This window comes from Eschrichtius robustus, chromosome 9 (genome assembly GCF_028021215.1).
Source record: "Eschrichtius robustus isolate mEscRob2 chromosome 9, mEscRob2.pri, whole genome shotgun sequence".
In the NCBI taxonomy this organism is placed as follows: Eukaryota; Metazoa; Chordata; class Mammalia; order Artiodactyla; family Eschrichtiidae; genus Eschrichtius; species Eschrichtius robustus.
The window spans coordinates 117392205-117405051 of NC_090832.1; the positions used below are offsets into that span (position 1 = coordinate 117392205).

General features: G+C 41.0%; 1 protein-coding gene across 1 annotated transcript in view; it reads left to right on the plus strand.

The window, feature by feature from the left end:
* Nucleotides 1-12847, plus strand: part of KCNQ5 (potassium voltage-gated channel subfamily Q member 5) — a 569051-nt gene that overhangs the window by 417906 nt on the left and 138298 nt on the right. The window contains exon 3 of the mRNA XM_068550907.1: nt 5767-5893. Within this exon, the coding sequence (XP_068407008.1) occupies nt 5767-5893 (127 nt within the window). The remainder of the gene's footprint in view (nt 1-5766; nt 5894-12847) is intronic.

Consider the following 12847-nt stretch of genomic DNA (forward strand, 5'->3'; position numbering starts at 1 on the left):
CTACACATCAATTTGGGAAGAGCTGACATCTGTATTATGTTGAATCTTCCAATTCATGAACATGGTATTTCCATTTACTTAGGTCTCCTCTGCTTTCTTTTACCGACATTTTGTAATTTTCAGCCTGCATACCCTGTACAGATTTGTTAAGTGCATAGCTAAACATTTAATTTCTTTGGAATTATCATAAATAATATTGTGCTTTTAATTTTGGCTGCCACATCCTTACTGTTAGTATGCAGACATCTGATTGGTTTTTGTATATTGATCTTGTATCTTGCAACCTTACTGAGCTCACTGATTAGTTCTAAGAGTCTTTTGGTAGATTCCTTGGGATTTTCTCTGTAGACAACCATGCATCTGCAAATATAGACTATTTTATGTCTGTCTTTCCAGTTGTATGCCTTTTATTTCTTTTACTTGCCTTATTGCAGTGACTATATTATGCAACTATGTTGAATAAGAGTGATGAACTAAGGAACATCTTTCCGTGTTCTTGATTTTTGGAGAAAAGCTTTCAGTCTTTCATCATTAAGTATGACATTAGCTGTAAGCGTTTTGTAGATTCTGTTTATCAAATTGAGATAGTAAACCTCTATTTCTGACTTGCTGAGAGTTTTTATCATGAATGGGAAAATTGGATATCCATATGCAGAAGAATGAAATTGGACCCTTATCTCACACCACATACAAAAATCAACTCAGAATGGATGAAAGACTTAAATGTAAGGCCTGAAACTATAATATTAGTAGAAGAAAACATAGGGAAGGAGCTTCTATTTTTAATTTTTATTGAGTATAGTTGATTTACAACATTGTGTTAGTTTTAAGTGTACAGCAAAGTGAACCTATTATACATATACATATATCCACTCTTTTTAAGGCTCTTTTCCCATATAGGCCATTACAGAGTACTGAGTAGAGTTCCCTGTGCTATACAGTAGGTCCTTATTGGTTATCTTATATATAGTAGTGTGTATATGTCAATCCCAATTCTTTCAATTTATCCCTCCCCACCGCCTTACCCCCAGGTATCCATAAGTTTATTTTCTACATCTGTAACTCTATTTCTGTTTTAAGATAAGTTAATTTGTACCCTTTTTTAGATTCCACATATAAGTGATATCATATGATATTTGTCTTTCTCTGACATAGGGAAGGAGCTTCTTGACATTGGTCTGGGCAATGTTTTTTTGTTTTTGTTTTTTAATTAAGGTGCAGTTGATGTACAATATTATATAAGTTTCTGGTGTACAACATAATGATACACAATTTTGAAGGTTATATTCCATTTATAGTTATTATAAAATATTGGCTCTATTCCCTGTGTTGTACTATATATCCTGGTAGCTTATTTATTTTATACTTAGTAGTTTGTGCCTCTTAATCCCCTACCCCTATCCTGCCCCTCCCCACACCCCTCTCCTCATTGGTAACCACTAGTTTGTTCTCTATATCGGTGAGTCTGTTTATTGTTATATCCACTAGTTAGTTTTATTTTTTAGATTCCACTCATAAGTGATATCATACAGAATTTGTCTTTTGGATTTTTTTATAAGACTCCAAAATCACAAAAAACAAAAACAAAAAGAAATACGTGGGATTGCATCTAACTAAAAATCTTCTGTACATAAAAGGAAAGTATCAACAGAGTGAAGACACAACTTCTGGGATGGGAGAAGACATTTGCACACCAAACATCTGATAAGAAGTTAATATCCAAACATATATGGACCTTCCATAACTCAATAGCAAAAAATAAAATAAAATAACCTGATTTAAAAATGGGCAACAGGTATTATGAAAAGGTGTCCAACATCACTAATCATCAGAAATGTAAATCAAAACCACAGTGAAGATTGGGATTGACATATACACACTACTATATATAAAATAGATAACTAATAAGAACCTACTGTGTAGCACAGGGAACTCTACTCAATACCCTGTAATGACCTATATGGGAAAAGAATCTGAAAAAGAGTGGATATATGTACATGCATAACTGATTCACTTTGCTATACACCTGAAACTAACACAACATTATAAAGCAACTAAAAATTAATTAAGAAAAAAAAAGCACAATGAGATATCACCTCATATGTGTTAGAATGTCTATTATCAAAAAGACAAAAGATAACAAGTGCTGGAGAGGGTGTGGAGAAAAGGGAGCCCTCGTGCACTGTTGGTGGGAATGTAAAGTGATGCAGCCACTATGAAGAACAGTATGGAGGTTCCTCAGGAAATTAAAAATAGAGCTACCAGCAACCCACTTCTGGTCCTATATCCAAAGGAAGTGAGGTCAGGATCTCAAAGAGATATCTGCACCCTCATGTTCATTGCAGCATTATTCACAATAGCCAAGATGTGGAAACAACCTAAGTGTCCATCAATGGACAAACGAATAAAGAAGATGTGAGATAGATAGATAGATAGACAGACAGACAGAGACGGGAGTATTAGTCAGCCTTAAAAAAGAAATCCTGCCATTTGCAATAACATGGATGAATTTGAAGGACATTATGCTAAGTGAAATAAGTCTGACAGAGAAACACAAATACTGCATGTTCTCACTTATATGCAGAATCTAAAAAGTCAAACTCATAAAAACAGAAAGTAGAATGATTGCCAGGGATTGGAAGGTGGGCGGGAAGGAGAGATACTGGACAGAGGGCACCAAGTTTCAATTATGCAGGATGAATAAGTCCTGGAGACCTAACATACAGCCTGGTGACTATAGTTAACAATAGTGTTAGTGTGTCCTGGAAATTTGCTAAGAGATTAAATTTTAAGTGTTCTCACCAAAAAAAAAAAAAAAAAAACAAAAAACCTATGTGAGGTGATGGATATGTTAATTGGCTTGATTATGGTAAACACTTCACAGTGTCTACGTACATCAAAACATCGCATTGTACAGCTCACATATACAGAACTTTTATTTGTCAATTATACCTCAACAAAGTTGGGAAATGAAAAAAGAGAGAGAAAAGGTGATCTTCTCACAATTCCATTCCCCATCAGGTCTGACTGTCAGATTTGGAATCCTTTACCCCCTCTTTCTCAATAGCACTTTGTTCCTTTTAATTGAAATAAGATGGAAATTTCAGGAAACAGGAGACAGAATCTGGTCAAAGTGGTTTTCATGCTTTTGCTCCCAATCAAATCAGCTCAAGTCTTGGGAGTGAGCATCCCCACGTCCTGTAGCTCCGGGCCTGAGAGAAACGCTCCACAGACACCTCCCTGCTGCTCGCTCGGTGACCAGAGAGTTTGAGGTTATCGCTCACTAAGTCTAAAACCAGGCACTCATAAAGAATACTAAGGAATGCTCTAGTAGGAGAGAATTCTGACTCTAGTCTTACTTCTCCGAGGCAGAAACTGTGACCCTGTAGTGAAATCCAATTACAATATCCTCTTGCTTTATTTGGAAATGAAGAATTTTTCCCAACATAATTAAAAAAAAAAAAAATTCAGGAGGCAATATTCCTGAACAAGGGACCCTGAATAAAGAATTTGTAGATGTAATTTATCTGCCTCAGGATACAACATAGAAATGATGCAGTGAGGGCCTACCTTCCTAAAGTAATAGAATGGTCCTTTATTCTAATATTCTTTATTCAATATCTAAAGATTATTGGCCATACATTGGCTGGTAGCAGCTACTCCCATGAAAAAGTAAAATCATTCTACTGTAGTGCCAGTTGCTCAGGCCACATTTGGGATTTTCTTAGCTATCCCTGATAATAGGACCCCACAAGTGGAGTGCCAGACTTCCTAGCTCAAGTAGGAGGTGGCGGCCGGGATAAAAGTGGCCCTGCCATTAAACGTGCACTGGACACACGGCTGCTGGGCACCTGGGGCCTCAGCAGGCTCTGTATGAGGAAAGAGAAGGATTAAACCAAGCCTGGCCTCCCCAGGGTTCACTACCAGCTCTTCCTAACGTGGCGCTTCAGCCATCTTAATGAATGAATAAACTCAACTACCTAGATGTATACTCAAAACTAAAAGCAAAACAAAACAAAACCCTGATATCATGAATGAGTGTGCATTGACCATGGCTTTGGTTATCTGCATAAAGTCATCTGCGGAGATTTAGCCCATGGGTAGTTTTAAGTCACTGTAAGTAAGCAGCCATGATATTGGAGATTTATTTCCCATGATGAGAAATATTTGTGGGTTACTTAGTGCAAAATAACAGAAGGAGAGAATGATGTATCTCTACTAGGCATTTCAAAAGTGCAGTATATCATCACATGCTCTAACTGAAGAAACAGACATTTGCCTGAAACTTGCAACAAAAATGCCATTTTTCTAAATTTGATAACAGTTTTTATCTTGGGACGTGGGAGTACGGGGAGTGGCTTAGGACTTTTACTTTCTACACTCAACACGTCTGTGATGTTTAGAGACTTTAATAAGAACCGTGTATCACTTTTATAGTTAAGCAATTATAACAAAAATCAAGTAATAAATACTGTTCTACATCATAAATGCTGAGTCAACCCTTGTTTAAAAACAAGAGAGAGATTCAAAAAAAAAAAAAACAAGAGAGGGAAATATTTTTAAAGGAAAACAAATCAAATGTGATAAACTCAGTGCTGCCCCTATAGAGGGACAGCAAGGTGACTGTGACAGGTCTGCTCCCGAGGTGCTTTCTTCTGACAGAGTCCGGTGGTTTCTCAGTCTGTGACCCACATTTAATGAGCCTCTTTAGTTGGCCTTTCCCCGGGTTCACTCACAGTTCTTCCTAGATAATCTCAAAGCCCTCCTGCTGGAGCAAGTGTTATTTTCTAGGCAGCTCTCACCAAAGGGCAGCCTAATAATTAACAAGCTTCAGATCCAGAGGCTTCAGGGTCTCATTTCTGGCAAAGGACGTATGTGCCACACACAATAACACTGTCAAAACTTGCTGTCTTCTAAGGAGATTTTGACATCGTAACAAAAGAACTCAGTATCCTCCTAAATATTTACTTCTCCTCTGAGAACAACTCTTAAGGGCTCAGGGATTGTGTCACTCCTTGCAGCAAAATGAGGGTCTGTTTTCTGTAAAACTGTGAAGCTGTGTTTTCAGGGTTCGCTCTTTCATTTCAGATATTTCACATGTTACCAGGTTCTAAGGTCAGTTGCACTATACAGTCAGCTCTCCTTATCTGCAAGTTCCACATCCACAGATGCAACCAACCGTAGATCGAAAATATTTGAAAAAAAAATTCCAGAAAGTTCCAAGAAACAAAACTCAAACTGCATGCCAACAACTATTTACAAAACATTTACATTGTATTAGGTGTTATAAGTAATCTAGAAATGACTTAAAGTATATGGAAGGATGTGTGTAGGTTTTATGTAAACACTACTCCATTTTATATAAGGGACTTGAACATCTGAGGATTTTGGTGTCCATGGGGTCCTGGAACCAATCTCGAGGGACTGTGTATTCCAGACAAGGGAATCTGTAATTCAGCCTGCATATTTAGAATTAAAACGGACTCCTAAACTTGCAAAGCTTTAGAGACTTGAAGAGGAATAGCATCCCATGATAGGAAATAACAATGTGCATGATAGAAAATACAATAGCATTCCATGATAGGAAATACATTTCCGATGTTCTCCGGGTTTAGCTTGATTTGGAGAAAAGGCGATGTTAACTTCAGACTTTAGCAACCAGATATTTTAGATGAAGTGCTTGAATGTCCAGAAATATCCACAGAGCTTCCTGCTGTGGTTTGATCCGTAATACCTCTCTCTGACATACCTCATTTGACATTTTAGGAGTTCGTGATGATCGTCGTCTTTGGTTTGGAGTTCATCATTCGAATCTGGTCTGCAGGCTGCTGTTGCCGGTACAGAGGATGGCAAGGAAGACTGAGATTTGCCCGGAAGCCCTTCTGCGTCATAGGTGAATATCAAAGTCCTGGATACCTAGATTTATGACACCACATCCTTTTCGTCTGTTTCCGGTATTGCAGCATTTAGTTAATGTTAAAAGCTAACATTCATGGATTATTCACCATGGGCCAGCAATCTCGTGTTTTGAAAGTGCTGACTCATTTAATCCTCTTCATAACAGGATGAGGTAGGTATTTTTATTATCCCCATTTTACAGATGAAGAAATTGGGGCACAGAGGGGTGAAGTGAGTTGCTAAAAGTCATGCAGGTAGTTAGTGGTGGAGCTGGGATTTGAGCCAGATGGTCTGGCTCTAAAATACCCACTTGTGTCAGGTTAAGTTATGCTGAAATACATGGTTCTCGAGTGTCGCCCTGAGTTTGGGAGCATTGATTTCACTAAGGACAAAGAAAGACCCCTTTTTGCTCTACAGTGTAAGCAGTACCCCTTTTATGCTCTTGATCTGCTGGAACGTATAAGTGTAGTTGTCCTGGTAAAGCATGTTAATGAGCATGCCTCAAGAATAATTACAAGTATGTTTATGCACGGTAACTGTTAGACCTGATAAAGTGTTTACCCTCTGAAATTTGAGTCCCTACCCTACAGTCCCCGAATAAATATCACATCCCTGCAGCTCCCTGGCTGCCGTCCTTTCAAAGAGATTCCATTCACCTGGGTACCAGCCTGAAATTATAAAACAATTTCAGAGTTAAGATCTGGCACCTCCAAGTAATATACTTAAAAGTGGATCATAAAATTGAAAACCTTAGTCAACTGTATCTCAATTTTCAATTAATCGATTAATTTTTTAAGTAAGTTGTCTGCATCATGGCCCTTTATCCCTAAATATTTCAGTGTGGGTTTTCCAAAATAAGGACATTCTTTTACCTAACCTTCCATAAATTGGACATTAACACAATACCTTAACTAATCTGCTGGTTGTATCGCGGTTTTGCCATTTGACCCAATAATGTCATTTGTAGCATTTTCCCTCCAGGGCGGGACCCAGTCTGGGTCACAACTGTGTCTGGTCATCACGCTTCTTTGGTCTCATTCATCTAGAACCGTTCGTCAGCCTTTCTCTGTCTTTCCCAACACTGACATTTTTGAAGAATTCGGCCTATTTTTAAGAAATAGAATGTTATTCCTTTGGGGAAAGAAAAAGAAAACCCTGTATACAAAAGCTTGTTGTTATTGTTGATGTTGTAGTTGCTGCTGTTATTCAACAGCTACGTTTGGTTTTCTTGCTCTTTTTTCCTTCCCACTTCTTTGGTAGCCATTCAAATCCAAATGCTGAAAGTTCTCAGTGAGGTTTACTTATTTCAACTCTTTCCAATCTGAGAAAGTGGGGTTTTTATTTACAAGCTAGTTTAGACTAAGCTCTTCGTCAGCAGCTGGTTTGCCATTTTGTTTCAGGAGTTGGGAATTGTTGAGCACCTTTAGTTTCCTCCCTAACCCCTGTTCCTTAAGGAGGAAGTGGAGAAACCCCCTCCACGGGGACTGTAAGAGGAACCCTTTGTCCCATCTTTCCTCCCAGTGCGGTGTGAGTGGCGCATGTCCTGGGCACAGGGAAGCGGGAGGGCTCCCCACACGCATGCACGTTTCCAGAGCCACCGTTCCTTCAACCAGACGTTATGGACATGGGGCTGTGCGTGAAGCCCTGCGGTTACCGCAGTGAATCTGGTGCAATTCTAAGTTACATCAACCTTGAAACATCTTGTTTGGCCTTCACTAACGCAGTCTGTTTGTCCGGCTGCCCCTCTTCTGCCAGAGAGGCGTGGAGGAAAGTGGGCGCCAACGCCCGGCCTTGCAGGTCCACCCAGCCCCCAGGCGGGCCCACCCAGCTCTGCGGGGGTCCACCCAGCCCCTGGGGTGCATCAGTGAAGGCACTTGATTTTCCTCTGGAGGTTTTTCCTCTTTTTTAATTCCCTGCTCAAGCTACACCACAAAACACTGTAACTCGATGTGGAATTACGGCACAAGAACTTCCTGTCCTATGAGGGACCCAAACAAAACCATTCACAAGGTAGATGGTTTGGCCAGGGCTCACTCAGCTTCTACAGGATAAGGTTGGTTCACGCATGACTGCAGGAATGTTCCATTCCAGGCTTTAAAACCAATTTAAAATTGGTTTTATTCCAGTTCCAGAGGCAGTGCCAATGTATTTCTGGCTTCTAAGCTAAAAAGCAGATTCTCTCCCAGACACCTGCTGCCCTTTGATAGCTGTTCTCAGCTACGGATACATCAGCACATCTTAGTCCTTTAATCTTTCTCTTCCTGTCTCGGATCCGTTCAGGTCTTGGTGTAACGCATGGCTCTGAAGACAACGTTGTTGTCGTCTGTAACTTAGCCACCTTTGCGCCCGTCAACTGTGACCTTACAGATTTAGTGTGACACGGTTTAGGTGTGGCTGGAGCTTAGTTACCGCTTCAGGCCTTTTCTTCGTTTGGATATTTGACCTCTAGTGAATCTATCGCTTTGGAAGAAAATTTCACGGATAAATATATAATGAATCCCCATTAGAACAAAAACAAGATTTGTACTTACATTTAGGATAACTATGCACTTTTCAGTCTTTTTTTTGAGGTATGTGTAATGGTTTGATTCATGGTCCAGATGAAGCAATGAAACAGTGAAACGTGTTCACACGTGGGTCTTGAGGATGAGGTCAGTAAGATGTAACCTACACAGAGGAACCGAGGTCACCTACCTGCCTGAAGGCGGCAGGCTGTAGCAGGTGGCTGCTGGGGCCCTTTCTAGGCCTGCTTAATAGGCCCATAAAAAAATGATTGATGTCAGGGGTTAAACGATAAAGCAAAATGTAAAGTGAACCCTGGATTTCCCTCGTTTGGCCTAATTTACCGTGGCAAAATGGACAAAGAAGTAGCATCTCCCTCATCTGTCCGTGATAACTGTTGTGAGTTTCAAAATGTAGCTAACCTCTCTCAAGACTCCATGTATCTGTAAGATTTGGTTACTCTGAACATGCCAAATACACATCCAACACTTTTAGAAGGCTTGAGCATTCAAGGAAGGATCCAGAGAAGACTGGTAGCCTGCCTGTGCCTGCAGCGCGGGGGGTGCTTTCTGGAAGCACCCCTGTGTTGCTCTCTCCAGCTGAAACAGACCAAAGCTACTACAGCCGTCACCTAGCGAGCCCTGCAGACCAACTGGTAGTATTTGGACACAAGGTGATAGAGGCCCAGGAGCTGATTCCCAAAGACTGCAGAACTTCCCCTCCTGACCTGCCCAACCCTCCACCCCTGCACTGGAGCCAGAACCAGGGCATTTCCAAATATTGTTGATTTGAGAAATCATAAAATCATTATATTCTTGGGCTTGAAAAACATATTTTAAACAACTGTAACCTAAGGGAAGAAAAAAAAAATCTATTCAATTGTTTTTTAATTAGATGCTCTCTTTCGTTACCATGTTGATTTATCTCTGCTTGATTTGAGGAGTTTGCTTTGAAAACTGGTAAAAGCTTATCTTGAATTACAAAATTCTTCCTTATACCTATGCGTTCAATTTACATCTCTCCCCTAAGACGCTGTTGAAATAACATTTCTACATACATCTGGGGGCCATAATCGCTGCCCTACGACTGGGAGAGTCAAGTACATTTGGGGATATCTAACGAGCTGCCCTCATTCACCTGGACCGGCTGCTTTCTGATTTCTCTACATTCAGACACAACTCATTCCCTCCGTGGCCTCAGTATTGAGAACGTGTGAAACACCCTCGAAGACTGAGTTCACAGTCACTCCTTTTCTAACTTCCGTTAAGGACCTACCTGAAAGTTGCAAACCATACCAAAGGCTGGTGCTTAGATCGCGACAAGGAGCCTGATGTGTCAGGAGGCCAACCGGTTCCCTGTAGCCGCGGCTTTTCTGGATGCCCCAGTGACTCTGTCTACAGACATATGTAACAGGGCCATACTTCTCAGTCCTGCAGTGCATCTCAGGGAAGCAGAAAGCACCAGCCTGTGGTTAATCGTGGATCTGTGTTTGATGCTAAATATCAGTCTGTTTTTAATTGCTATTTTAGCAGTTCTCCTTCAGTGTAATATTTCCACAAGAGGATGAAAGAGGCAAACCTCAGCATGGATATTTCCCCCTGAATAGAGCATATATGCCTTTGACATGCAATAACAGTCACTCCTGAAAATGCCAAGTGTATTTTTTTAATGAGAAGAAAATAACCAGTGTCTTCTTTGGCTAAAACAAAATTGGAGCCTTTATTAAAATCAACCACACAGCCAAGGCCACTCTAATATATCTGTGAGTTCATCCTATTAAAAGGCAGCTTCAGCTGCTAATGTGTTGGAAAGCTGTATCAGAGACTCTCAGACTGCCACTGGTTCTGAACTGAAGACTGAGACACCATTTTTCTACCTCTCCAGGTTCTCCATCTTTGGTTCCAGGAGACATACTCAACTGCGTCATTTTCTACACCTTCTAATCTCCTCTGCCCTTTAGTAGAAGTTATGTTCTCTTGGGTTATTTCCTGTCAGTCGTATACTCTTCTGCTGTTTCTCTTTCCATCTAAGTGTTCAAACTCCGGTGCATGTGGTCACCTCCATGTGATTCACTGGACCATCTGAGGACCATTGAACCCTGTTGGGTTGATTGACCACAGAACATCAAAGCCATTTCAGTCCTTCTAATTAATAAGAGCTGATATTTATTGAGACTTGCTACATGATGGGTACTGCTCTTGAACTCTATAAATACTGTCTTATTTAATCCTACATGAGTTTTATAATATCCTTTTTAGGGATGAGGAAGTAAGCTAAGGCTTAAGAAACTTGTCCAGAGTTAGAAAGATGGTGAATGAAAGAACCAGGATTTCAGTCTAGAAAAATATACCTACCTGATGAGCTCTTTTCACTCACAACACTCCTGACACCTAATATGTGGCGGTTGTTCCCCACACCAACCAATTCTCCAACTTTCCGGACACCAACTGGGTGTTCAACAACTCAGTACAATCCTGACACTAACAACTGGTACTAGCACCGACCCCGCAGGTTCAGGGCTTAGTCCCACAGGACTTTCCCTCCTCGACATCAGATGCCAGCCACAGTGAGGTGCCCAGGCTAACACACTTCTGCCTGGCTGACTACAGTTTGGGGGCTCCAGTAACTCCCCACCTCACTAGAATGACACAGAACTCAAGAAAGTGCTGTACCTTATATTACATTATATTATATTATATTGTATTGTATTGTATTATAGCTATAATCCAAGAACAGCAGCCAAATGGAAGAGGCACACAGGGCAGGTATTTGGGGCAAAGGACTGGGTAACATGCAGTTTCCATGCCCCCACCAGGCACCCCGCCTCCCAGCACCCATATGTTTACCAACCCAGACACTCTCCAGTACCCATGGTTTAGAGATTTTCATGGAGCTTTTACTCCAAAGGCACAAGTGATTAAATCATTGGCTACTGGTGATGGAACTCCATCTCCAGGCTCCTTTCCCTCACCAGAGGTCCAGGGTGGGGCTGGCCCTCTCATCCCGCCTTTGTCTTTCTGGTCACCAGCCCCCATCTTGAAGCTCTCTGGGGAACCCCAGCCACCTCGTTATCGTACAAAAGGCACTTGTCATGCCAGAGATTCCAAGGTTCAGGAGTGTGTGCAAGGAACCCAGAGCAATGGGCAAGTATCTACTTCCCAGAGTCCCACACTACCAACTGTGAGAAGATTGTGCTTAGTGTTCATTAGTATTTTTAAATTAAATTTAGTTAACCTTGTCCATTGTCATCAACTTACATTTATAGTATTCATTATTTGTATACAAATATTATCATTTCTAATCTGAAATCTTTGAATGAGAAGCCAGACTTCACAAAATGACATTAATTGCAGTATCAGCCTTAAATATTAGCCTTATTATTTCAACTAGATCAGGTTACCTGTGCTGCTCTCCAACCTAAAGAAGAAATTAAACCCTAAAGTAGACTTACTTGCCTCATATAGGACTGCATACCCTTTTGATCAATGTTATCATGAGGTCCCTGGGTATTTCCTAATTGGAGGCATCTCCGGATAAGTGATATCACTCCCAGAAATGCCTTCGCATGTTTGTTCATGTTAGTAGACCCTTGGAGACCTGTTTAGGTCACTGTTGACCTGGTGCACAAATTTGAACTTATAATATCGTTTGATCAGCTGGTAAGACTTGACCATATAGAGAATACGCTTAGAGGAAATGGATAGCTAAAGATTATTTCCCACTCCTTCTATAAACTTCAGTGGCGTACTACGATATATTGTACTAATATTCTGTACTTTCAAATGTTATGTAAGAAAATTCATTCACAGACAGAGCACTTATTATGTACCAAACACGACCCAAAGATGGATAAAACATGATCCCTGCCTGTAAGAGTACAGTCTCCCATGCCCGTGGAGAAGGAGGGACACTAATTATGTTGATTCAGAGCAAAGGTGATGGAGGTAGAAGCAGTCTGGGCAGAAAGGTGTAGAACATCATGACCGACTGAGCAGAGGAGTGAAAGATCCCCTGCATTCTGAGCTCAGTCACCCAGAAAATGTCTACACAGTGTCCACCATGTCCAAGCACGGTTGTAGATGCCAGGGATGCTGTGTGGCCCTAAATGGGCAGTGTCCTCCTTCCTGTCAAGCTAATATTCCAGTGGACAGAGAAAAATAATATGCAAACATATTTTTTAGAAACAAGATAATGTCAACTAGAGATAGCGTTATGAAGGATATAAACAGATTGGGGGCTTCTTTAGATCGGGTGGCCCAAGGGGGTCTTTCTAAGGAGTGGGACACTCAAGTCAACCTGAGTATTAGAGAAGCCACAATGAGAAGATGTGGGCACAGATCTCTCCAGGCCAGGGAGCAGGCATTGCAAAGGTTCTTGAGACCTAGTGAGCTTGGCTGGTACCAGGAAGAGACACATGGCCATTGCGGCTGGAGCTCAGTGAGAAGTG